This window comes from Molothrus aeneus, chromosome 26 (assembly GCF_037042795.1).
Source record: "Molothrus aeneus isolate 106 chromosome 26, BPBGC_Maene_1.0, whole genome shotgun sequence".
NCBI classification, from domain to species: domain Eukaryota; kingdom Metazoa; phylum Chordata; class Aves; order Passeriformes; family Icteridae; genus Molothrus; species Molothrus aeneus.
Window position 1 is genome coordinate 2,813,881 of NC_089671.1, and position 27,130 is coordinate 2,841,010.

General features: G+C 57.9%; 1 protein-coding gene across 2 annotated transcripts in view; it reads right to left on the reverse strand.

The window, feature by feature from the left end:
* Positions 1 to 19,041, reverse strand: part of ARSG (arylsulfatase G) — a 27,518-nt gene extending 8,477 nt beyond the window's left edge. For both annotated transcript variants that reach the window (XM_066565884.1, XM_066565883.1), the window contains exons 1-9: positions 18,289 to 19,041; positions 17,792 to 17,979; positions 16,974 to 17,021; positions 16,783 to 16,894; positions 16,377 to 16,514; positions 13,584 to 13,774; positions 12,635 to 12,715; positions 8,022 to 8,130; positions 2,413 to 2,533 (exon numbers count right to left, since the gene is read on the reverse strand). In XM_066565884.1, the coding sequence (XP_066421981.1) occupies positions 2,413 to 2,533; positions 8,022 to 8,130; positions 12,635 to 12,715; positions 13,584 to 13,774; positions 16,377 to 16,514; positions 16,783 to 16,894; positions 16,974 to 17,021; positions 17,792 to 17,979; positions 18,289 to 18,491 (1,191 nt within the window). In that variant the 5' untranslated portion in view covers positions 18,492 to 19,041. The remainder of the gene's footprint in view (positions 1 to 2,412; positions 2,534 to 8,021; positions 8,131 to 12,634; positions 12,716 to 13,583; positions 13,775 to 16,376; positions 16,515 to 16,782; positions 16,895 to 16,973; positions 17,022 to 17,791; positions 17,980 to 18,288) is intronic.
* Positions 19,042 to 27,130: the final 8,089 nt, after the last annotated feature.

Below are 27,130 nucleotides of genomic sequence, written 5' to 3' on the forward strand. Positions count from 1 at the left end.
AGCAGAGGGGTGGGAAAGCCTTTTCTCTGCTGAAAATTCATTGCTTGAACTTGGTGCTCTGGGCTGTTCACATTGAGCTGATGGACAGAGGGATTTACAGCCCCTGGTACCCTCGGTGCTCCTTGGAGGATGTGGTTTGTTTTTCCTGCCAACAGCCCTTGCTCTCAGCAGGACCTTGGTGTCACCCCAGCCCCATTCCCGCCTGTGCCAGCAGCAAGCACAGGCTGGGACACTGGGACAGCCCACACTGGGAGCTCCAGCCACCCCAATTAGGAAAGTGTGGAAATTGGGCATTGGAGTGAGCAAGGAGCTGCTTTCAGGAGGATTTGTGTCAAGGGAAACCCTGCACGGGGTCACTGTCGGCCGCTCACGGGCAGGGGCTGGGAGTGAGGAGCCAGGAGAGAAGGGAGGGAGGGGGACACGAGGGGGACAGGAGGGGGACAGGAGGGGGACACGGCTGCTGCCCCCACCCCACGGCGCTGTGGGGCCCTCCAAGGGCAGCCCACCCCATGGCAGGGTGATCCCAGCCCTTGGGGGGAATCCACACAGGAATGAATGGCTGCACCCTGACACCCAGAAAACCACTGCTCCCAGCAAACCAACCATCATTCCCAAAAAAACACCACTACCAGAAAACCATCATTCCCAAAAAAACACCACTATCACCAAGCCATCATTCCCCAAAAACCACCATTCCCAGCAAACCATCACTCCCAGTAAACCATTGTTCCCAGCAAACCATCATTCCCCAAAAAAACACCACTACCAGCAAACCATTGCTCCCAGGAAAACCTCATTGCCTGTAAACCATCATTCCCAAAGAACCACCACTATCACCAAGCCATCATTCCCCAAAAACACCATTCCCAGCAAACCATCATTCCCATCAAACCACTGCTCCCAGGAAAGCCTCATTCCCAGTAAACCATTGCTCCCAGCAAACCATTATTCCCATCAAACCACTGCTCCCAGGGAAACCTCATTCCCAGCAAACCATTGCTCCCAGTAAGCCATTGCTCCCAGGAAAATCTCATTCCCAGCAAACCATCATTCCCAGCAAACCATTGCTCCCAGCAGCCCCCAGTGCCCTGCTCCCAGCAGGGTTAATCTGAGGAGCAGAGCAGAGCAGAGCGTGCTGGCCACATCCCATCCCTTTCCCTGCTCCATCTCCCAGTTCAGCAGAGGGTTCCATAAATACAAAGCAAATACCAAACCCCTGATGGACACCGAAACAAATCCAGGATCCTGCTGGGAGCTGGCTCACAGTGCTTGCAGAGGGTGTACTTTAAAAGCAAAATCAGGATTTATCCATGGGGGCTGCTATTAAAGCCACTTTTCTTTTTTTTTTTTTAAATCCCATGAACTCCGAGACAAACGTGTGGTCACCCTGCTTGTCCTGCAAACTGTGGTTTTTGGGGTGAAAGGAGCTGTGGGATATGGAGTGGGCTGTCCCAGTGGAACACTTTTGGTGTTTGTTTGTGTTTGATCTGTTTGACCAGGACACGAGTTTGTTGTGTCGTGATGTGGTGCAATAAATAAATGGGCATAAGCAGGTCTGAAGCACTGGGAGCTGCCCTTGCCCACTCTGCTGCTCCCTTTGGGGTCAGGCAGGTGCTGTGCTGGGCACTGCAGGCTGCCACAAGCCTGAGCACCCCCAGCTGGGGTCCCTGGGGTCACAGGCGCAGCTCTGAGGCACAGGAAGGTGCCAAGCTGCAGGCACAGGCATTTCCACCTCAGGTTTGGGAACAAAGCACAAAACAATCTGCATTAACCCAAAGCCCTTTTGGGCCACTGAGTGTCCCTGCATGGCTGATCCAATTCCATCATCCCATGGGGAGATGCTGCGCCCAGGGCAGGAGCCAAGCATTCCTACCTGGATCCAATCTGAGCTTTGGGACAGCACAGCAGCCTTTGCCCAGTGCATTGCCAGAGGAGCAGCTTCTGCTGCCCTGCATGGCCAGAGGGAGCCCAGGCCCATCTCCAGCAGCCCTGGAGCTGCAGAGGAAAACTCCCCCCTTGTGCAGGATCCCTGCTCCAGCAGAGCCACAGCTGGCACTGCAGGAGGGCTGAGCCCCCATGGGATGGGGCTGTGCCACCCCCTGACACACAGGGGACAGGGACTGCTCTCACTCTGGCAAGGTTTGTTTTCTTGTTTTTGTACTATTACATTTGTATTTTTAATTTCCCTAATAAAGAACTGTTATTCCTGCTCCCACATCTTTGCTGGAGAGCCCCTTAATTTCAAAATTATAATAATTGGGAGGGAGAGGGTTTGCATTTTCCATTTCAAGGAAGTGGAAATTTCCATTTCTGCCTTCCTCAGCAGACAGCTGGCTGTTCAAACCAAGGCACCACTCACCTGTTTTACCTCCTGTCAGGAGGGGGATGGCACCGGGGGTGGCTCTGCCTTACCTTGTGTCCCACATCTGACGAGCCAAAGAGAACTGGGGACACATCCAAGCCATCAAAGCGCCTGTTTGGGGGCAGTGCTGCCCCAGCCAGGGCCACCAGCGTGGGGAAGATGTCCAGGATGCTGGGGAAAGAGGGACAGTCACCAGAGCGAGGAGTGAGGATCCCTGGAGGGTCTCCCCAACCTCACCTGTGCCCCACATCCCTCCCAAGAGAGCTGAAAAGGCTGAACCCAGCTCTGGCCCTGGCTTCACAGCCCTGCCACCCCCAGATTCAGCCAGGATGTGCCTCTCCCTGGGGCAGGGGCAGCAGGGCACCGATGCCCTGGGCAGTAGGAAGGCAGCAGGTCAGTCACCCTCTGCAGAAAGTGCCAGCCAGGGGTTTCCAGGCCAGTGCCAGCAGCTCCTGGTGCCCAGGAAATGCAGAGTGGCTGTTCCAGGGCACAGCAGGAGCTGCCAGGATGGAACAGCCCCCTCAGCCTCCCCAGTGCCAGCCCCAGCCTGGCACAGCCACAGCAGAGCACCCAGGGCTCCCCTCGGACCCTCCAGGGGCACAGGGACATGGGGAAGGTGACCCAAAGTCCCTCTGGCTCCCTGGGCATGCAGAGAGGGACAGTGCCAGCTTTGTCACCTGCTGCCTGTGCCCTGGGACGGGACTGTCCCCACCTGGCACATCCTGAGGTGTGAGGAGCTGCATGGGGTGGGATGGGGATCCCCCAGCCCTTCACAGCCTGGGCTCCCCCTCTTCTGCCCACGTGTCCCAGAGGGGTCCAGACTCAACTCCAGTGGGATGGGAACGTCCTGCTCACAGCCCCCATGTCCAATCCTCACCCTCCACACCCTGTGGGGCACAGCTTTCTGTCCCCCAGTGCCACCAACAGCATCTGTCCCTCACAGATGCAGTCACAGGGTGACCCCAGACCTCTAAAAGGAACCACCCACACCAGGGTGGGACAGTGGCCAAGTGACACATCTCAGCTGTGCCCTGGGGGACCAGGCTGTGACAGTGACAGCTGGCACTGCTGCCAGGGCTCAACCCAGCACCTCTGGCTACAAAACCCCGTGCCAGCAGCTCAGGGGGCTTGGCTGGGACAAGGAAATTGCTACAGGAGGCAAAAGCACCGGGAATTGGGGTCACCAGGGTGCTGCCACTGTGGCCTTGTCACCATGGCCGTGCCACCACCACGGTCCTGCCACTGTCACCACGCTCCTGCCACTGTCACCACGCTCCTGCCACTGTCACCATGGCCGTGCCACCACCACGGTCCTGCCACTGTCACCATGGCCCTGCCACCACCACGCTCCTGCCACTGTCACCATGGTCCTGCCACTGTCACCATGGCCGTGCCACCACCACGCTCCTGCCACTGTCACCACGGTCCTGCCACTGTCACCATGGCTGTGCCACTGTCACCATGGTCCTGCCACTGTCACCATGGTCCTGCCACTGTCACCATGGCCGTGCCACCACCACGCTCCTGCCACTGTCACCACGGTCCTGCCACTGTCACCATGGCTGTGCCACTGTCACCATGGTCCTGCCACTGTCACCATGGTCCTGCCACTGTCACCATGGTCCTGCCACCAGCACGCTCCTGCCCCTGGGTGCCTCCTGCCTGGGCTGTGGTGGCAGCTGAGTGAGCAGAGAGAGGAAAGAGCCCTGGGCTCAGCAGCCCCTGCTCTCCCACTGAAGGAGGTTTCATTCAGCTGCTAAGAGACAGAGAGAACAAATAAGAACAAACATTGCTGGGAGCCGGGAGGCGCCCAGAAAATCCTGGCTCTGCCCTGAAACTCCTGCAGGCACCTTGCTGGGGGCACAGCAGCTGCCCCAGAACAGCAGCATCACCTGGGCAGCCTGGCCCTGGTGCCAGGGGTGCCCAGCACGCCCAGGATCCAGCTCAGTGCTGGATGTGGACGGTGCCAGGCAGCCCTGCCCCGGTGGATGGGACCTCTGGGGAGCACAGCTGGGCTGGGAGAGCAACATGACTGAGGGCAGGGGTGCTCCCCAGCCATGGGCAGGTGTAACCCATGGACAAAAGCAGGAAAAATAGGATTTTGATCAAAGTTGGCATCAAAGCAAAGGCACCAGTGGGCACATCCTGGCACCTGCAATTGAGGGAAAGAGAAAGCCACGCTGCCAACCCCTGCCCTGGCAAGAGAGATCTGACATATGAAGCCACTCCAGGATCCTGCTGCCACCTGAACACCAGGAAAAGGGAAAAAGGCCTGGCAGTGCCCAGGGACAGCAGCTCCTGCCTGTGGGACAATGGGCATCCTGATGCCCTGGGCACCAAGGGGCACAGAACCCTGCCCTGCCATGGTGCTGGGCACCAAGGGGCACAGAACCCTGCCCTGCAATGGTGCTGGGGACCCTGGGCACCAAGGGGCACAGAACCCTGCCCTGCCATGGTGCTGGGGACCCTGGGCACCCTGGGGCACAGAACCCTGCCCTGCCATGGTGCTGGGCACCCTGGGCACCCTGGGGCACAGAACCCTGGCCTGCCTGGCCTGCAGCAGCTCTGCCCACACCCCCAGCCCAGCCCAGCCCAGCCCAGCCCAGGATGGTGCAATCTCCTCCCTCAGCACCCTCCTGACCTAATTCTTCCCTGCCCTACTTCGGGTTGGGGCAGGGAAGGGCAGGAGCACAGCGGGTGGCTCTGCCCATAATTAACCGTAATTAAGAAGAGCAGACGAGGCAGTTTTGAGGCAGTTCTGTGCAGAGCCCAGCGTGCAGGTGCTGGTCTGGGGTGAGGCATCAGCGTTCCTGTGCTGGCTGCAGCTCCCTGGCCCCGGGGCAGGCTCACCCTGCCTCACCCCTGTGCTCACAGGTCCTGAGCAGCTGCGGCGGCCTCTGTGCCCCTGCCAGGTGTTTCCATAACCCCAGGGGAGGAGGAGATCCCTGCAGATGGGAGAGGCCCTGCCCTGCCCAGCCCTGGCTCTCCCCGGGGATCCCTCAGGGCTCCCAGTGAACCCTCCGGCTTCACTCCCTCCCCATCCCCTGGGGGGCTTCAATGTCCCTGTGGGGCTGTCCTCGAGGGGGCAGAGGCACAGAGAGAAGCCACCAGTCCTGTGAGCACCTCCGTGTCCCTCTGTGTCCCTCCACACTCCCTGTCCCACCTCAGGCCAGGGCTGGTGACACTTTCCTGAGCTTGGCCCATCCCTCTCACCCCCAGGCTGGTTCTGTGCTGCTCCCAAAGAGGGGGTGCCCCCTCCTGATGCCACAGCACCACCCTGCACAGCTGGCATGGCCCCATGGCAGTGCCAGGGCAGCACCCTGCACAGCTGGCACAGCCCTGTGTCAGTGCCAGAGCACCACCCTGAACAGCTGGCATGGCCCATGGCAGAGCACCACCCTGCACAGCTGGCATGGCTCTGTGTCAGTGCCAGGGCACCACCCTGCACAGCTGGCATGGCCCATGGCAGTGCCAGAGCACCACCCTGCACAGCTGGCATGGCCCCATGGCAGTGCCAGAGCACCACCCTGCACAGCTGGCATGGCCCATGGCAGAGCACCACCCTGCACAGCTGGCATGGCCCCATGGCAGTGCCAGGGCACCACCCTGCACAGCTGGCATGGCTCTGTGTCAGTGCCAGAGCACCACCCTGCACAGCTGGCATGGCCCCATGGCAGAGCACCACCCTGCACAGCTGGCATGGCTCTGTGTCAGTGCCAGAGCACCACCCTGCACAGCTGGCATGGCCCATGGCAGTGCCAGAGCACCACCCTGCACAGCTGGCATGGCCCCATGGCAGTGCCAGCCTCTGCTGGGGGGGACAGAAGTGACTCCTGTGACTCCTGTGACTCCCACAGAGCCGCTCCCCAAAGCACCTGGAGTGCTGCACCTGCCTCTGCTGCATTTCCAGATTCCCAGCTGTCCAACCTGCCAGACTGGGGCTGGGAAATGCAGGAGATAAGATCTTGGAGGAGATAATCAGAATTCCTGGGCTTGGAGGCAGGGCCGGGGGGATGGGACAGGCACTGATCCTGCACATGCTGCCCCAGCTGCCCGAGGGGGTGGCAGCTCTGCCCCAGAGCCCAGGGATGATTTGGAGGTGAGGCCATGGGGTGCTACGTGCTCCCCATCCCCTCCCCCAGACACCAGTGACTCAGTTATGGCTCAGACCTTCCCCTGCCTGCAAACACCCAGCTCCCAGAGCTGCCCTGGGGCTGTGGAACGAGTGAGTGTCTCCAGCTCATCCCAGGGACCTTGGGAACACCCAGCACTGCCCCAGGGCCCACCAGTCAGGACCTGCTCCCAGCAGCTGGGACATTCTTTCCCAGCACCCAGCAACCCCTCAGCCCCACCACCCTGTGTGCCTCAGGGATGAACGGGGACAGGTCCAACAACCCCCCAGCCCCCCCAGCCTGGCCCCAGCACCGTGGGGACCCATCAGGGATGAACAGGGACAGGGCATCCCAATTCCCAACAACCCCAAATCCCCCCAGCCTGACCCCAGCACTGTGGGGACCCATCAGGGATGAAAGGGGACAGGGTATCCCAATTCCCAGTGACCCCAAACCCCCCCAGCCTGACCCCAGCACTGTGGGGACCCATCAGGGATGAACAGGGACAGGGCATCCCAATTCCCAGTAACCCCTCAGCCTCACCACCCTGTGTGCCTCAGGGATGAAAGGGGACAGGGCACCCCAACATCCAACCACCCATCAGCCTGACCTTAGCACCGTGTGGACCCATCAGGGATGAACAAGGGATGAACAGGGACAGGATATCCCAATTCCCAGTGACCCCAGACCCCCCCAGCCTGACCCCAGCACTGTGGGTATCCATCAGGGATAAATGGGGACAGGACATCCCAATTCCCAATAACCCCCCAGCCCCACCACCCTGTGTGCCTCAGGGATGAAAGGGGACAGGGCATCCCAATTCCCAGTGACCCCAAACCCCCCCAGCCTGACCCCCAACACCATGGGGATCCATCAGGGATGAAAGGGGACAGGGCATCCCAATTCCCAGTGACCCCAAACCCCCTCAGCCTGGCCCCAGCACCGTGGGGACCCATCGGGGGTGCACAGGGACATTCCCCCCGCCCTGCTGCCCAGGAGGGCTGTGAGGATGGGTGCAGCTGGCACATGAAGGGGTGCAGGTGCCGCAGGCAGAGGGGCAGTGCAGACCCTCCCCTTGCCCTCCTGCAGGGACTCCTCTCCTCACAACCGCACCCTCCTCCGCAGAAAGGCATTCACAGACCGCAGAGCCGTCCCCTGCTCCGTGCTGGGCAGGGAGAACATCATCACCATCATCATCATCATCATCATCATCACCATCATCATCATCATCATCATCATCATCATCATCATCATCATCATCATCATCATCATCATCATCATCTGTTAATTACCGGCAGCCCTCGGCCACCGCGGCCAGCAGCACACGGAGCCCGGTGGTGGCTGCGAGCCCCAGCCCTCCAGCCTCACAAAAAGCCCTTTCAGCTCCTCTCAGCTGAAGCATTCAGCCTTGGAGAGGACAAAAGTACAGCCTGGCACGAGGCAGGGCACAACCACAGCTGCCAAAATCCAGGTGATGGCCGGGGTGGCAGCGTGGGGATGGGGGCTCCTTCCAAAGGGGCCAGCCCTGTTCCCAGAGGGGCTCTTACCTGAGGAGAGCCTGGCTCGTCCTCCCGGCAGGGACACGGCCAGGCCAGTACACCAGGGCTGGCACTCGGTGCCCTCCTTCCCAGGTTGTTTGCTTGGCCGAGCTCCCACCTGCAGGAGAACGGGGCAGTGCTCAGCATCCTGCTGATGCTGGGAAACTCCTGAGCCTGCAGCTCTGCTGGGAAGGGAACTGTTCCGAGGCAGAGGTGTGTGCATGACCCCAAAGGAGGGTGGTTCCACCGGGCCAGGGGAGGGAGAAGGACTGCAGGAGCTGCTCACAGGGGTCTCAGCTGGGCACCGGGTTGTGTTTGCTCCAGTGAGTGATGAGAAATGCAGCAGCTGCCAGAGCCATTGCATTTCCATCCCCTTCTGATGCCAGGTGAGAGAATGGAGCAGGCGGGAAATGGAGGAACTCATTCCAGGGGCTCCTGTCCCTTACAGGGCTCAGCACCAACAGCTCCCCCTCCCCTGACCGCTGGAAACCTCATTAAAAATACCATCCTGCTAATAACCCTCCTGCCAGTTAATGAACCTGATCCATCCTTCCCCTGACAGCACCCAAAGCACTGCCCTGCCCTTGGGTTTGAAAGGCTGCCCAGTCCCTGCCTCCACCTGCAGGGCTCAGCACCAAAATCGGGGTGCTGAGCACCAAAATCGGGGTGCTGAGCATCAAAATCGGGGTGCTGAGCACCTAAATCGGGGTTCTGAGCACCAAAATTGGGGTGCTGAGCACCAAAATTGGGGTGCTGAGCACCAAAATCGGGGTGCTGAGCGCCAAAACTGGGGTTCTGAGTACCAAAATCGGGGTGCTGAGCACCAAAACCGGGGTGCTGAGCAGCGAAATTGGGGTTCTGAGTACTAAAATGGGGTTGCTGAGCCCCAAAATTGGGGTGCTAAGCACCAAAATCGGGGTTCTGAGCACCAAAATCGGGGTTCTGAGCACCAAAATCAGGATGCTGAGCGCCAAAAATTGGGGTGCAGAGCCCAAAATGAGAGCCCCAAGAATCAAAAGGGCTGGAGGGCGGTTGGAGAGCCTCAGCCTTGGCTGCAGCCCAAAGGGCCCCAGGCAGCTGGAGGGGGAAGGGGTTGGGAATGGGGCAAAGAGAAAATCCCAAGGCGATTCACAAACTTCCCGGGAGCAGCCTTTGTGCGCTGCCTTTCAGCGTGCACATGGCAACGGCGCTCGCCCTGAGCCATTTCCTGGGGGCACGGCCAAGAGAGCCCCTGGGCTGTCCCCTGAGCTGTGCCCAGCCCTGCCCCAGCTGATCCATGCCCCCAGGCAATGCTGCCGTGCCCACAAGGACACCCGTGGCACAGCTGCCACAGGGACCAGCCCAGGGAAAAGGTTTCTGACCCTGGCACACCCAAATCTCTCCCATTCCCCACCCAAAGTTTTGGTGTTTCCCCCAGACACCCCAGGAAACCGCAGCAATTAATATCAAGCCCCATCTCTGCACGTAAATGAAAGAACTCATCCTCCTGGATGCATTTGCAGGGTTTTTCCAGGCATGGTCAGGGCTCTCTGGAAGGACATCAGACGGATATTTCCTGACCAAGCCACCCCAGCACCTCTGGTCAGGTCAGAGCAGCCTGGGATGAGGTCACATTAACACTTTGGGAAGTAAACAGGGCTCAAACACCCAAACCCAAGCAGGGGATTTTGTCCAGAGTGGGGATGATGCAGCCCTGCTGCTGTGGGGACTTTCCAGGCTTTCCAGGAAAGCTGAACTGTGCATTCCCGTGGTGGGATGAAAACCTTGGTCCCACCACACACACAGCAGGTCCTCAGCACAGGGACACCAGCTCTGGAACTTCCCCAACCTGCCTCAAAACATGCCCAGCATCACATCCCCAAAACGTTTTTCTCTCTCCCAGTATTCCTCCCCTTGCTGCACTTTTGACCCCAAGGCGGGAGAGGAATTTTTGGGGGCTGTGGGAAGCACAGAGAAAGGGGCAGCACACACGGATCTGCTGCTGTCTCCCAGCTCCAGTGACCACCTGAAACCAGAGAAAAACATCCCTGGGATTTAGGGTTGGACCCTAAAACAAAAGATGGAGCTACAGGAAACATATAGAAACATGTAGAAACATATAGGAACATGTAGAAACATATAGAAACATGTTGGAAATGTATAGAAACTTGTTAGAAACACATAGAAACACATTAGAAACATACAGAAACATGCAGAAACTTATAAAAACATGTGGAAACATATAAAACATGTGGAAACATATAAAAACCTGTGTAAACATAGAAACATGCAGAAACGTTGGAAATTTATAGAAACATGTTAGAAACACATAGAAACACGTTAGAAACATACAGAATCATGCAGAAACATAAGAACATGTAGAAATAGAAACATGTTAGAAACATATAGAAACATATAGAAACATAAACATGTTGGAAACATAGAAACATGTAGCAACATGTTGGAAATGTATAGAAACGTTGGAAATTAATAGAAACCTGTTGGAAATTAATAGAAACATGTTGGAAATGTATAGAAACATGTTAGAAAATATAGAAACATGTTAGAAAAATATAGGAACATGTAGGAACGTGTAGGAATGTACAGGAATATATAGGAACATAGAAACATATAGAGACATATAGAAACATATGGAAACATGTGAAAACATATATAAATAAATAGATTTCTTAATTTTTTTTTTTTTAGACAGGGAGAACTGTCTACCCCTGCCCTCCCATGCCTTGGGGGCTTTTCCCTGCCCAGGAACAACAACCCCGGGCTGGGAGGGCCGAGCATCCCAGCCTGGCACCCCTGGGCCAGCTCTGCAAGCATCCTGCAGCCACCAGAGCAGGGATTTCCAGCCCACCCTGGCCCCGGGGTGTTTGCAGCCAGCTCAGAGGCTCTGCCAGCCCCATACTTGCATGTAGATCCCCAGCAGAAACCAACAGTGAGGTTAGGACTAAGTCTTTTGTCCCTTGGGTGTGCGTGGCAGCCATCTTGACATCTTCAGTGCCATGCTTTTTGTAAGCTACAAGAATGTAAAATGTGGTGGGTGACTGGTTGATGATTTACCATCATGGTTTGTATTTTTGTTTGGTTTTTATTGGGGAGGGGGTGAGTTCTGGGGTTAATTCTGTGTTTGTTTGGGGGTGGTTGTGGAGTGATGATGACAGCTGGCTATTCAGTTAGTTATTCAGTTGGTTATTGATACTAGGAAATATAGAGGAAGGTTAATTGAAAGCATTGATGACAAATGATTTGGATAATGTAGGGATATATGGTTTAATTATTTGACCCCAAAAAAATTTTTAAAAATGTCAAGATAAAAAAAAAAAATGGATGCATAAAATGGAATTTAAATACTAGTTCCTCCCTCCCTGCCAGGGGCTCTGCAGGGCACAGGGGCTGGAAGGAGCCGTGGTTTGTGTTCTGTGTTCTGCTCACCCTGTTCTGCACCATCTGCTCGGGCTTGTGACCGGGGGTTGCTCAAGAGCAACAACCCGGGGCCGGCAGCGGGGTTTGTTTACTAGAAAATTAAGGTTACGATTCCATTCCCCGGGGCCAGGAGAAGGAAGGGCTCTGGGAATGGGACAGAGCCAGCGCTGTTTGCACGGTGGCGTGGCCAGGGTGTCAGGAAGAGGAGGAGGATGAGCCTCAGCGCTGACCCCGGGACTGGCACGTTAACACCGCGTAATACAAGCAGAAGTGGGAAACGCCTGACTCATGGATGTTTCTGGCTGCCCCAGCCGAAATAAACCCACCAAGCAGATGGCTTGGCCGGAAAAGGAGGAAAGAGTAAAAAAACAAAACAAAACAAAACAAAACAAAAAGTTAAAACCCAACAAAACGGTGGAGAGAAAGAAAAGCAAAGTCCCGGGGTGTGGGAAGGGTGGTGGGTGCTCTGCTCTGGGGGCTGTGAGACCCTGATGGGGCAGATCCCAACATCCCATCTGCAAACCAGCACACTCACCCCAAGCTCCGGGGTAATGGGGACCCAAACCCACCCCTCACAGCAGTTTTGGGGGGAATTTGACTGTTTGAAAGAAAAAAAATAGCACTGGGGTGCACTCAAGCCCAGGGCAGCAGCCGGGCAGAGGCTGGGGTGGATGGAATGATGCCAGTGTCCCTTAGGTGGGCAGTGAGGGATGTGTGGAGCAGCCGGGCAGAGGCTGGGGTGGATGGAATGATGCCAGTGTCCCTTTGATGGGCAGTGAGGGATGTGTGGAGCAGCCGGGCAGAGGCTGGGGTGGATGGAATGATGCCTGTGTCCCTTTGGTGGGCAGTGAGGGATGTGTGGAGCAGCCAGGGAGAGGCTGGGGTGCATGGAATGATGCCTGTGTCCCTTTGGTGGGCAGTCAGGGCTTTGTGGAGCAGCCAGGGAGAGGCTGGGGTGCATGGAATGATGCCTGTGTCCCTTTGGTGGGCAGTCAGGGCTTTGTGGAGCAGCCGGGCAGAGGCTGGGGTGCATGGAATGATGCCTGTGTCCCTTTGGTGGGCAGTGAGGGATGTGTGGAGCAGCCGGGCAGAGGCTGGGGTGCATGGAATGATGCCCATTCCCCCTCGGTGGGCAGTCAGGGCTTTGTGGAGCAGCCCCCCCTGTGCCCCCCGGGACAGGGACCCCCCCCACGCTGCCAGGTTACCTCTCTGCCTCTGCCAGGCACCCACGAATGGCCCAAGGCGTCCTGCCAGCTCACACTTCTGTGCCCAGGGGCCATTGTCACCTGCAAGAGAAAGAAATGTCCCCATGAGGGACACCAGGAGCACAAGGGACACCCACAGTGGGGGGCAGGCAAGGACAAGTGACCCTTCCATCCCTCTCTGCCCCCCCTGCGATGCCTCCCCACGGGGAGTTGATGGGTTTTGGTTTTTAGCAGTTTGTTTGCAGGGGCTGGAGGGCAGCCAGGGCAGGGCAGGGGGGGCTCGGTGCCACCAGCTCCGGGTGTTAATGAGCGGCCGAGCGGTTCCTGTCATCAGGAGCAAGACATCCTCATTAGGGAGGCTGCTGGGCGACACAGAGCGGATTTGGGCTTCTTAACGAACGAGGATTTGTGGCTTAATTAGTCACGGCCCCACCGCTTCAGCCCCGCAGCCGGAGGGGGGTGGCAGGGTGGGCACCATGGCAGGGTGGGCACGGCAGGCTGGGACCCCCACCCAGCCCCGCGGTGGGACCACTCCCCACCCACAGAGCAGTGAGAGCATCCAGGCAGGGGACATCGAGGCAGGGGACATGGAGGGCAGGGGACAACGAGGGCAGGGGACATGGAGGACAGGGGACAACGAGGACAGGGGACATCGAGGCAGGGGACATCGAGGCAGGGGACACGGAGGACAGGGGACATGGAGGACAGGGGACACTGGGGGCAGGGGACAAGCACAGATCCTGCCCCCACCTCCAGGTGCAGCCTCCCCAGTGTCACCCCCCCCCCTCTTTGGCACAACACAGGAGCAGCGAGTGAGATCAGAATCGTTTCCATCATTTTTTCTCTGCCTCTCTCGTTGCTCCTCTCAGGTTCAGAGGATCCCACAGCCCCCAGCCCCGCAGTGTCCCTGCAGTGTCCCTGCAGTGTCCCTGCAGTGTCCCTGCAGTACCTGTGAACCAGAGCAGCGTGCTGCCCCTGCCCAGGCTGTCGGCCGCCTCCTTCACCCGTGCCACCAGCGCATCCATCTCCCCCAGGGAGGCTCCGTAGATGCCCCTGCCCGGGCCAGGGGGCAGCGGGGGCACCAGCGGGACGTGCATATGGGCCAGGGCCAGGTACAGGAAGAAGGGCTGTCCTTTGTCACTGCACAGGGGACAGACAGAGAGCGTTCAGGCTCCAGGAGGTCACTGGGGTGGTGGCACTGCTGAGCCTGGGGACACAAACCCTTCCACTCTGCCGCAGCTCCCTGGGGGAAAACACCCCAGGTACATCACCCAGCTCCAGGCACCCCTCTCCTTACAGGGAGGAGGCTGAGCTGAGCCACTTCTCCCCTGCTGCTGCTTAAACCTCTCCCCACTGTCCCCCTGTTGTCACCTGTGCCCCCATTTGGGATGGATTTGCCCCTTCCTCCATCTCCAGCAGCCAAACGCTCCATGCTGCTGCAGCCACACACCTCCCTCCCCTCTCTCAGAGGGCCCATTTTGCCCCTTTTTCCCCCTCCCCAGCGGGTGCCCGGCCTGGTGGTGCTGTGGGCAGAGGATGTGGCACAGCAGGGCACCCACAGAGCCCAGCACAGCCCGGGCAGTGCCACCAGCCCCGCGGCACGTTCACCACCGCGCGCCAGCACGGGACACGTCCTGTTTGCTTGTTTACAGCTATATTTATCTGCCCCAACGAGCTGCTCTTCCTCAGGGAGCTCGGAGGGGAAGGGTGGGATGGCCAGCGGCGAGGAGGGGCCGGATCCTGTGCACGCGCCCGGCCCCATCTCTGCCTCCTGCCAGCTCTGGGGCCCTTCCCAGTGCGTGTCTGCACTTCCTTCCTCTGCCCAGCACCCACCTGGCCTGGAAAATGAGTAAAAAACCCCATCCTGCCCGGAGCTGCTGGGGGCTGGAGCCCCATGAAGGGTTTTCTCAAAACCCTCGCTCCGACTTTCCTCAAAAACAATGGTTTAAAAACACACAACCCCTTCAGAGGCCACCAGAAGAGCCTCAGTGCCTCCTCCAGCAGGAAGCCAAGCCATGGACACCCCAAATCCGAGCCATGGGGCAGCACCCATCTCCCCTGGCATCTCCCCTGGCACCCTGCCCATCCCTGCAGGACGTGGGGGTCAGGAGGGCTCATGTGCCCCTTGCAAACAGCTGCTGTGAGACCTCTTCCCAAGGGATGCCACAGCCCCTGGAGCAGGGAAAGCTGCTTCCCCTGGCTCCAGCATCCAGATGGACTCGTGGCTGTGATGCTCAGCTGAACATCCCTCCCGTTTGCCACACAGACACCTCGGAATTGCCCTGAAGATCAGGCAAACGTTTAATCAATAACTGAAGACAGCAGTCCCTGACTTTTGCTCCCACGCTCGCCTGTGCTGAGCAGTGCCACGTCTCACTGTCACAAATTGCTCAACCTTGGCTGGTTAAAAAAACACCGAGATGGCAAATCCGGTGCTCTTTTGTTGCCCTGTAATGAATGAGTCAGGCAGGGAAAAACTGGAATAAGCCATCAAAGGGAAGGGAAGAAAAGGCAGGCACCTGCCTAATCCTGTTCTCCATGAACATAGATAACCCCAGCACATTTCTGGGAGTTTAAAGGTTTTTTCTATTAACCCAGAGTTTACACACTCGGTTTCACAGCCACAGAGCACCCAGGCAGCCCGGAGGGCTGGGGGTTTGGCAGGAGAAGGGGTTGGTGCTGCCCCACAGCCCAGAGCCTGGGTACCCTCAGCATCCCAAACGTGGCCAAGCCACCCCACGGCCAATCCTTGGTACCCAAAGGGACAAACTACAGATTTTATGCAACAAAACAGCGCCCAGTTTTATAGAGAGCCATTTCCCCATGTGCTGCTCCCTATCCAGCCCTTCTTTCACCTGTGTTACACAAACCTCACCCCAGGACCCGCCTTCCCCGTGCCTGCGTTATCCCGGGATGCAGGCGGGGATGGGCTCGGGCAGGGCTGCCCGGCAGCGCTTCCTCTGCTCGCTCTGCAGGGAGGCGTTTTGCAAAGTCACAGCTCGTAATCCGCCAATAATGGGGATTAAAATTACACAACCCGTCAGCAGGGCTCGGGGGCCTCGTCCGGAGGAGCCGCTTTGCTCCTCGGGGACAAACAGAGCCGGGCACCTCCCGTGCTCTGAGCCTGGGGGAGGCAGATCCCGGAGCCCAGCGAGCTCCGGGTGCTTTATCCCCGAAATGGATCCAATCTCACACACGGGGCGTGTTCAAACACCTCTGGGTGCTGTTCTGGTCCCACCCTGACACCACTCAGCGCCTGTTGACAGCCCCTGCCGGCACTTCACACCCATGGAGGCACCACTGCCACCCCATTGCCACCCCATCCACAGGGATGCAGGCATGGACCGACCTTGACATCGTGCACATTCATCCCAGGAGGGAGGCACAGCCCCACACCCATGGAGGCACCTCCACCATTGCCACCCCATCCACAGGGATGCAGGCATGGACCGACCTTGACATCGTGCACATTCATCCCAGGAAGGAGGCACAGCCCCACTCAAAGGCTTTGGCTTTCCCCAAAAAACGATGGTTTTAAAAACACACAACCCCTTCAGAGGCCACCAGAAGAGCCTCAGTGCCTCCTCCAGCAGGAAGCCAAGCCATGGACACCCCAAATCTGAACCATGGGGCAACACCCATCTCCCCTGGCACTGCACCAGCGTGATGCAAAGGAGCCCTGCAGTGCCCCAGGAGCTGTCCTAGCTAAGGGGACAGACAGGGGACAGTGGGTGGCCCTCACCTGGCCCTCTGGATGAACCTCTCTGCCTCCTCTGCGTAGCGCCTGGCCAGGCTGCCGAGCTCCACGGGCTGCTGGATGATGGTGGTGTTCTCCAAGAGAGGCAGGGCAACCTCTGTGTAACAGTCCTTCCTCACCACCCTGCTGGGAAAAGCCACCCCAGGCTTGTCACAGAGCAGGCACAGAGCCTGCCTGATCTCCTGGCTTCCAGAAAGCCAAGGGAGGGAGAACAAAGGGAGCGGTGCCAATGTCCCCATGGCACAGGGGGCTGCCAGCCCATGCCCTGCAGGGGGAAACTGGGTGCACAGAGCATGGGGGGAGGTGAGCACAGCCCAGGGCAGCCCTCAGGGCTGGGGACACTCTGCAGACACCCAGCTCCCCGTGCCAGCACTGGAACCTGTGCCCGTACCTGGCAGTGGTGCTGTGCTGTGGGCAGGGAGGGCAGGGTGGCAGGTTGTAGCCAGGGGTGTCTGTGCAGCCCATGTCGTGGCTGTAGGGGATCCCAAAGTAGTAGTCAAAGCCTGAGAGGAAGGTGAGGGGGTCAGCAGAGTCAAGGTGGCCACAGGACCCTCAGCCCCTTTCCCCTGGCACAGCCCTTACCACGGGAGTTGGGGTGATGGTGGCCGTGGTGTCCCAGGTGCCACTTGCCTGCATGGAAGCCACAGAACATCATTTCAGAGGTGACACAGCTCTGGCCACCAGCAGCCCTCACCCACAAGGTGCCCGCAGCGCTGGGGGCTTTAATCAAGCTACAAGAAAGGTTCCTTGTTTGTGCTGGCTGCCATTCCAGAATGCTGTCTATTTTTGCAGAAAACCCAGAAAAAATGCATAAGGTATCTCATGGCTGTGCAAAGCAAATGTTTCCAGCCTTAAAAGGCTCTTTCATGTGTTTGTGCTCTGAGCAGACAGCTCCCTAAGCCCTCCCTAAACCCAGCTTCATCCTCTGACCTCTAGCACACGCTTGCTCCCACCCAACACTCCAATCCAAGAGGGAAAACGGCAAAAACCGGGGGGGAATAGAGAAACAGAGGGAATTTCTGCCAGCACAACAGCAGGAGCTGCAGATGCAAAGGGTTTGTGCAGGCTGAGGGGGACCCACAGTGACAGGAGGGTACCCAAAGCCACCTGGCCTGCAGCACCGCCTGTGGTGCAGGATGCAGGATGGCAGAGCCAGCCCTGTTTGCTAAGGAACACCCAGCACATTCCTCAGGAGATAAAGCAATGAGAGATTAAATGGAGAAGTCTGGATTTCCGGCAGCACCCTTGAAAAGGAAGATTTTAAGCTTGGCATTGCAAAATGCAAGGGGGATGTGTGAAATGTCTCTCACGTGATCCTTTAGATTTCCCTTTCACTGCCAGCATTTCACCCAGGCACCCCCTGGCACCTCCCCAGCTGCCCCTGGCACTCTGGGCATTACCTATGGCCCCTGTGCTGTAGCCAGCCTCCCTCAGCACCTCGGCCAGGGTGGTCTCGTTGCGGGGGAGGCCCCCAAGAGAGGAGATGGCGAAGTTGTGGGTGACCCCATTGCGCAGCCCCAGGCGCCCCGTGAGCAGCGAGGCGCGGGACGGGGAGCACGTGGAGGCAGCTGAGTGGAAATCCACGAACCTGCAACATGAAAAACCCTTCAGCCCATGACATCCCGTGTGCTCCAACACTGCCCTGCCCCTCCCTGCTCCCCTGGACACTCCCCCTTTTGCTCTGGGGATGAGGGTGAGGAGTGGCAGACGAAGGCTCCAGCAGGAATGGATGGAGCTGCACCCCAAGGTGCCAGGCTCTGGCTGCCCTCCCCATGCGCCCAAACCCACACCAACAAAATTCCCTCACCTGCCAGTCCCACAGGGCTGAATTCCCCTGTGCAGCAGGGCAGAGTAACCAGGGGTGCAGGGTGAGGGCAGGGAGGGGGACAGACATTACCTTGTTCCTTCAGCAGCCAGCTGGTCCAAATGCGGGGTCTCCTTCGTCTCTGCCCAGTTGGCGCCCAGATCCCCCCAGCCCACATCATCAGCCAGGATGACAATGAAGTTGGGCTGCCTGCTCACCACACAGGGAGCCCAGAGCCCCACCAGAACCAGGGTGGGCACCAGCAGAGCCCACGGGGACCGGGGTGGGGTCCCCATGGTGCCACACGTCCCCTCCTGCCCGCGGTGCAGCACTGCTGGGCTTCCCCAAACTGCCCCTGCTGTGTCCCTGTGGATGCAGCAGAGCTTTCCAGGGGCTCTGTCCCTTCCTCAGCTGGTCCTGTGGGGCTGGGGCAGGGCTGGGGTCTGGGTTTGGAGCGGGGCTGGGGTCTGGGTTTGCTCCCTTGGCTGCCGACCGAGCTGCGACACCTCCTCCGCCTTTCACACCCAGGCACAGCCGATATTCCCGAAACCAGCGCCAGCAAAGGTGTTATTCTTAGAAGTCAAAAAACACCCTTTGAAGTCACTGTCACCCTATTTATATCTTTCCTTCCTTCCTGGTAAATATCTAATTAGACACCAAACTGAAGTGGTATTTTCCCCTCCAGGAGCGGGTTCGATCCGCGGCAGCTCCTCTCAGCTCCTCTCCCCTCGCCGCAGCCAGAGCGATGCTTGTGTCCAAAACTGGCTCCTTCCCTGCAGGCTGAGCCCCTCAGCCTTGGGTGGGGCCTGCTGGGGGTCTGTCAGTCCATCCTTCACCTGGTTACAGCATCCCCTGTGCAAGGGAAATGAAATGGTCAGGACAGGGGAGTGCTCCTGCACCCCAGCCCGGGGCAGAGCAGTTTCTGCAGAAATCAGGGCAAAACACCTCCAGAGACCAGGACAAAACAGCCTCTTCAGACAACAAGACTTTGCCTTTGAAGTTGTTCTGCTGCCTGGTTCACAATGGCTCAGCTGGAAAGGATTGGGATGCAGAGTGCCCCTTTCCTGCACCCACTGCTCAGGCTGGGATGGTTTCCTCTGCTCCTGCCATCCCCAGCTCCCTGCCATCCCCAGCTCCTGCCATCCCTGCTCCTGCCATCCCAGCTCCTGCCATCCCCAGCTCCTGCCATCCCCAGCTCCTGCCATCTCTGCTCCTGCCATCCCAGCTCCTGCCATCCCCAGCTCCTGCCATCCCTGCTCCTGCCATCCCTGCTCCTGCCATCCCCAGCTCCTGCCATCCCTGCTCCTGCCATCCCAGCTCCTGCCATCCCCTGCTCCTGCCATCCCCAGCTCCTGCCATCCCCTGCTCCTGCCATCCCTGCTCCCTCCTGCTTGCCAAGGGCTTTCTCCCAAGTGCTGCAGCCCCACAAGGGGTTCATACAGGGCCCTGCCCTCGTTTGTCACAACTGGCAAGTGTCTGAAGCTCATTGTCTCAATTTAGTTCTGCTCCCTCTGCCCCACAGCTGCCAAGGCAGGAGCTGCTGGAGGGAGCTGCCCCAGAGGTGAGGAGGCAGGAATCCAGATCCAGAAGGCAAAAACCCCCAGGAACAGCCAGGATTAAGCACATCCAGCTGCTTAGAGCAGGATTTGGCCTCCAGAGATGGAAAGGTTCAAGGACAAAGCCTCCAAGGAGCAATGGCAGAGAGGGAGCTGTGGCAGAGCTCCATGGAGCAGATGGAGATGTGGAATACGATGTCTTGAACACCAAGTTATGGCCAAAGGGAGATGGAGCTGCAGAGATCTGCCAAAAACCTGCTGGGTCCTGCACCAGGAGCTCTGCACTGGCTGTGGGGATCTGTGCTGGGCTGGGATGGCCAGGACCAGCTGTCCCCAGAGGTGCCAGGAACGTGGCAGGAGGGATGCAGCTCCCATGGGATGGCCAAGCAGGACAACACCCATGAACACAGAGAAGGAGAGTAGAGAAGACAATACTGGGAACAAAAGAGAAGAACAGGACAGGAGGAGGCAGGAGAGGGAATAGGATGAGCCCCATCTGTAGGCCAAGCTGTTTGTAGCTTGCAAAGTGAATTATTCCCGGGTTTTGCTGTTCACTTCTTTAAAAGCTTTGGGCTGTCACTTGGATCAGCAGCTCCTGGGCTGTCAGCAGAGCATTGCAGTGATCAGAGATGTGGCTCCATTCATAATTCATAGCCCAGAGTGTTAATTTATGAAGGCTGGAGGCTCCCAGTACATCAGCTAATGGGGGTGGGTGCTGGGGCTGAGCTGTGGGAGGGGGCTCAGCTCTGGCAAAGGCTGCTCAGCCCTGCCCCAACAAAGCCCACGAGCTCAGGTCCTGTTCTGCACCCTCTGCATCCCCACAGCTCCAACAATCCCGATGAGGTCTCTGGACATGTTTGATGGCAGCTAATTTGCCTTTACTTTCAACACAAAAATTCCTTTGCAATTTCATTGGATTTCCTCATGGATGGGGACTTGAAAGGAGCAGCAGCTCTGCCTGGGTCTGACACCCCTTGCCCAGGGGCTGAGCCCAGCTGGGCCAAGGACAGCACAGAACTGAGCCACCAACACCACAGTGGTCAGGGAGACCTCAGCTCATCCCAGCCCCATCCCAGCCCCTTCCCAACCCCTTCCCAGCCCCATCCCAGCCCCATCCCAACCCCTTCCCAACCCCTTCCCAGCCCCATTCCAGCCCCATCCCAGCCCCATCCCAGCCCCATCCCAGCCCCTTCCCAACCCCATCCCAGCCCCATCCCAGCCCCATCCCAACCCCTTCCCAACCCCTTCCCAATCCCTTCCCAACCCCTTCCCAGCCCCATCCCAACCCCTTCCCAGCCCCATCCCGACCCCATCCCAGCCCCTTCCCATCTCCTTCCCAGCCCCATCCCAACCCCATCCCAGCCCCATCCCAACCCCTTCCCAACCCCTTCCCAGCCCCATTCCAGCCCCATCCCAACCCCATCCCAGCCCCATCCCAACCCCTTCCCAACCCCTTCCCAATCCCTTCCCAACCCCTTCCCAGCCCCATCCCGACCCCATCCCAGCCCCTTCCCATCCCATCTCCTTCCCAGCTCCATCCCAACCCCATCCCAGCCCCATCCCAACCCCTTCCCAACCCCATCCCAGCCCCATCCCAACCCCTTCCCAACCCCTTCCCAATCCCTTCCCAATCCCTTCCCAGCCCCATCCCAGCCCTATCCCAGGTCCTTCCCAGCCCCATCCCAGTTCCCAGTCTGGGACTCTCCACAATGGAGCAAGGTATCACCCTGTGCCAGATCTGGGGTTTGGGAAAAAACAAAGCCCCAGAAGTGGAGCTGATCTCCTCAGGCAGGTGGTGTTCAGGCTTTCTGGGAAGACACACCAGCTAATCCTGCCCTCTGGCACCTGCACTGGCATCCAGCAGCTCCCAGCCCCTCCCAGGCTGAGCTGCTCTCTGTGCCAAATCCCAGCCTCTCCAAACACCCTCCCAGCAGCACCATCCCAGTCCCAGCTCCTGAGGGGCTGCCCTGCACCCCCAGAGTGCTCCAGGGCTCCCCCCAGCTGCACCTGCAGCCCCACAGAAAAACCCAGCCCACCTCAAAGCAGCCGAACCCACAAACCTCTGTCCCTTCCATTTACTCTGGGGAGGGATGCCAGGATGACACAGCTAACAAAAACAACCCAAACCATTTTCAAAGGACACTCTCTCCTCCCTAAATTACAGGGAAGGTCTTTCAGGGCTCAAATTCATGCATTAGCATCAAACAAAACTTGCTGACCTGATGCTCAGAGCTGTTTGAAGGCGAGGTGGAACACAGCTTGTGGAGTGCCCACATCCAGCCCACATCCATGAGTGTGAGGCCATCCCTGGCACCAACTCTGCACTCTGAGCCCTCTCTGACCCTTTCCAGCTCAAATTCCCGGTGAGTCCAGGCTGTGCACATCCCCCTGGAGGGGGTGGGAGCCCCCCTGGGATCCCCTCTGCAGCCAGCCCCACCCAGAGCTGACCCCACCAGCTTCCAGCTCTTTCTGCAAACATCAAAATGACTCAGGAGAGATTCCCCAGGCTGGCAGGAACACTGTGGCACCTGTGCCAAGCAGGAAATGCTGCCCAGGTGGCTGCAGCTGGAGGAGTGGCTGGGAGGGATCACTGGCCTGGGGATGAGCGGGGTTGGCAGCGCTGGACGTGGCACACCTGGTGGCACAGCACACACCTGGGACCAGGGCAGCCCTGAACAAACAAATAACCTGCCTTCTGCAGGCCAGGCACACGGCTCACAGGAGCCTGGAGAGGTCCAAACCAGACAAACCAGTTTAGAAAAGCCCCAGAGCCTCTCCAAGCTGTGTAGATGCCTCTCTGGGATGTCACCCCTGGCAGTGCCACCACAGAGGGGTCACCCTCACTGTGCTGGCATTATCTGTCATGTATTTATTACACATTAACCAGAAAGTTTACAAATCTTGGGGCCAGCATGATCATTTTCACATTTTTCACATTCTTTCACATTTTCACGCCTGCCTGGAGAGCAAAGCAGTGGCTGGAGCCCAGAAAAACCTGAGCCCTTTGAAGCACACCCAGCTGTGCTGAGCCACCCCCTGCCAGCTCCTGGGGCTCACAACCCACCCAGGGGCTCCCAGCTCTGATCTCCAGCCCAAACCCCCCCAGTGGTCCTGCTGAAAGTCCCAGCAGGATTCAGGATCCCAGTGATCCCCAGCAGGATCCCCCATCCCAGCCACGAGGAGCAGGGAGAAAAGGACACAGCAAAGGATGAGAAATTCAAACTGAAGTGGGTACCTGCTGTTATCCAGGAGCTCCCAGTGTCCCCCCTTGTGCCAGCAGGGAAACTGAGGCAGGCAAGCAGGAGTGATGGCTCAGCTGTGCTGGCCCCACAGCTGCTGAGTGATGTGGGATGGGGACATAGCCCCATGGTGCTGACCCCACTGGGGGATGTCCAGCCACAGCCTGGGGGGCATGGATGGCAAGGCAGAAAAACAAATCTATGGTTTTTTTGCAATTTAAGATTCCAGAGACTTTGATTTGAGCAGAGAAGGGCAGCAGGTACCTGGTGGGGAGTGGGGCAGAGGGGCAGGAGCTCTGTGTTTGCCCCCTTGGGCCTCCCCAGGGCTGACATGTTTACCAGCAGAGCTCCATTCCCAGCACAACTGTGCTGACAATGCTCTGAACACAGTCAGGACTTCATTCCAGGAAAAAAGGTTTTCTGCTGGCATAGTTTATACTCGTTCTCCTCACAGAACAAGCAGCACCGACAAAAACACACTTCTGCAGATTTACCAGGATTTCTGCCAGCTCCTGGGACAGGAGAATGTTTTTCACCCATCTCACTGCTGGGTCTTTCAGAGAAAACATTTCACATGCCGAGCAGGGCTGGGCAAACCCCGGCAGAATAACTGAACTGGAAGTGCCGGAGCCACCCGGCCAGGGGCCCGCGCTCCCTGCCTGCCCAGCCCGCCCTCTTTCCCAGCTCCTGGCTGATTTATCTGATTTATGCCCACAGCCAGCACTCCTGCTCTGCTTCCCTGTGCATTTCAGAGCCCCCAGCCCCCAGCCCTGCTGCTGGAGTTGCTGGGATGATGGAGAGGCACGTCCTGCTGCGAGCGCTGCCAGGCACGGGATGGACCGAGGATGGATGTGCCAGGGAAAAGGATCCCAGCCAAGCCAAGCAGCAAACTGGGAAATTTGGGAAATTCTCCCAAAAATATGGGGAGAAAAGGGTTTTACCCCAGCCCTGCTGCTGGAGTTGCTGGGATGATGGAGAGGCACGTCCTGCTGCGAGCGCTGCCAGGCACGGGAGTGACCCAGGATGGAAAAGGATCCCAGCCATGCCAGCAGCAGGGAAATTCCCCCAAAAATATGGGGGGAAAAGGGTTTTACAGTTGGGCTGGAGAGGCTGTAGCCACCATCCCTGTCCCCCCACAGATCCCCAGGGCTCAGCCCTGCTGCTGGAGTTGCTGGGATGATGGAGAGGCACGTCCTGCTGTGAGCGCTGCCAGGCACGGTATGGACCAAGGATGGATGTGCCAGGGAAAAGGATCCCAGCCAGGCCAAGCAGCAAATTGGGAAATTTGGGAAATTCTCCCAAAAATATGGGGAGAAAAGGGTTTTACCCCAGCCCTGCTGCTGGAGTTGCTGGGATGATGGAGAGGCACAATCCCACTGTGAGCGCTGCCAGGAACGGGACTGACCCAGGATGGATGTGCCAGGGAAAAGGATCCCAGCCAGGCCAAGCAGCAAAGTGGGAAATTTGGGAAATTACCCCAAAAACATGGGGGATAAAGGGTTTTACAGTGAGGCTGGAGAGGCTGCAGCCACCATCCCTGTTCCCCCACAGGGCCCCTGCAGCCCCCTTGGCTCCCCAGAGCCTTATTGCTCTTGGAAAGCCCAAATGAAAGGAATGGGAAGGTGAGGCAGAGACAGATGCAGAGCACTGACAAGAAATACCGAGGAGCAAATCGCTTTGGGGTTTTTCATGCCAAAGATATTTGCATTCTTATTTCTCCCCTGGAGGCACAAACCTCTTTTGTTGTCCCACAAGCACTTGCACTGTGGTTACCAGGAAGAATTTCAGCACGGGGAAGGTGCCCCATTCCCAAGGAAAAGCTTGGATAACGGGATTTGGGCTCTGCAGGGCCAGAGAAAGGTGGTCACCCTTTATCTGCACCCCTAAAAGGCAGGGCATGAGTAAAGGACACCCACCTCCAAGGCCCCCTCAAAGGAAGGGGTTTCCTGTGGGACAGGGAGACAGGAGGCTCTCAAGGACACACAGGGTCCTCCCATGGCTGAGGAGCCAGATTTCTGATGGATTTCTGATGGATTTCTGATGGATTTCAGAAGGATTTCAGCTTGTTCAGGAGGGGACTGCAGAACCTCCCTGAGAGCCCCAGCACTTGCTGGAGGCAGCAGCTGTTGGGCCAGCATTGCCAAGAGAAACCAGCAGCAGCTTTCCCAAAGTTCCCAAAAACAAAAAAGCAACAATTCGCCTCATTTGGAGCAATCTGGAGAATTTTGCCCCAGCTACCTGCTGCCCTGGCTGTGTTGTCCCACTGGGAAAAAGGAAGGGAAAAGCAGCAGAAGGGACTGTGGCCAAGCCAAGCACAGCAGCCCTTGCAGTGCAGGGACATTTCAACCTGGCTGCTTTTTGCAGGGCTATGAAGCAGGAGCAGCAGGTGCCACATTAACCCAGCACACTGTGGTGGGCTCCTGGGCCAGCACAGGGGCAGAACCCACGGGAGGAGAGGTGAGAAGTGTGGCCACCCACCCGCTCTGAGCCCTCTGCTGTTCCCTGCAGGCAGAAGCCAGTGGCCCACAGGGAATGGTGCAAGACTCCAAACCCTCCTGGCAGCACCCATCTGTGCCCAGCACACCCAGAGCAGGAGCAGCAGCAGAGAGCTGAGGCTGCCAGAGCTCCAAGAGAGCTTGGGCAACACTCTCAAGGACAACGTGGGGTTTTGGGGGTGTCTGTGCACAGCCAGGGGTTGGACTCAAGGATCCCTGTGGGTCCCTTCCAGCTCAGGATGTTCTGTGATTTTAGGATGACTGAACCCCTGCTCCCTCCCTCCTAATGCCTCTAAGTGGTGAGCTGGTCTCTCCTGCTTTGCTTGACTCACAAATCCCTACTTTTTAAGCTTCCTACATAAAGGACATGTTTTCCCTTAAAACTCCAACTAAGGAGTTGGTTTTCCCTAGGAAATGCAACCAATAGAAATGTTTCCCCCTTATAATTGAACAAAGGGACAAGTTTTTCCCTTATAATTCAACCAAGGGACATGTTTTTCCCTAAAAAAATGCAACTAAATGAGATGTTTTTCCCTAAAAATCCAACAAAAGAGCATGTTTTTCCCTAAAAGTCGCTAAAAGTCCAGCTAAAGGAGATGATTTCCCCAAAAAAATACAGGTAAGGGAGATGTTTCCTCAAAAAATGCAAGTGACATAGACATCTCCTCCTAAAATTTTAACTGAGGGAGATGTTTTTCCCTAGGAATACAACTAAAGGAAATGTATTCCACAACAATACAACTGAGGGACGTGGTTTTCCCTAAAAAAAAAGAAAAAGGCAACTAAGGGAGATGTTTTCCCCTAAAAATACAACCAAGAAAGATGGTTCCCCCTAAAAATTCAAGCAAGGAAAATGTTTGCCCTAAAAATGCAACCAAGGGAGATGTTTTTCCCCTAAAATTGCAACAAAATGAGATTTTCCCTAAAGGAAAGGAGGTTTTCCCTAAAGATGCAACTAAAGGAAATGGCTACCCCTAAAAATACAATGCTTTTCCCTAGAAACACAACTAAAGGAGATGTTTTGTCCTGAAAAATCCAAACAAGGGGCATATTATCCCCTTAGGGAAAATATGGGCAGCACCCAAACCTCGAAGGCGACAAAAACACCGGCGGGCGGGGGGGGCTCCGGCATGTGCTCCCTGCATCCCACCCGCACAAAGGGGGTGCTCCGGACCCCGAATCGTGGGGATGATGCGGACCCCGAATCGTGGGGATGCTCCAGACCCCGAATCGCGGGGATGCTCCAGACTCGAGGGATGCTCCGGACCCCACACCCGGGGATGCTCCGGACCCCGGGAATACCCCGGACCCCGAATCGCGGGGATGCTCCGGACCCCGAATCGCGGGGATGCTCCGGACCCCGCACCCGGGGATGCTCCAGACCCCGAATCGCGGGGATGCTCCAGACCCCGAATCGCGGAATACCCCGGCCCCCGCACCTGCCGGAGCGCCCCGTGCGGGGCAGGTGCGGGCCGGGGGCTGCGGGGCTGCCGGGGATGCTCCGGACCCCGCGGGGCCGCCCCTGCACCGCCCCTCCCGCACACGCGGTGCCGCCGCTGGGCGAGCCGGGCCCGGCGCCGCGCACATGGGCGCTGCGGAGCCGCCGGCGGAGACCGGCTCCAGCCGGTATAAAAGGGCTGCGAGC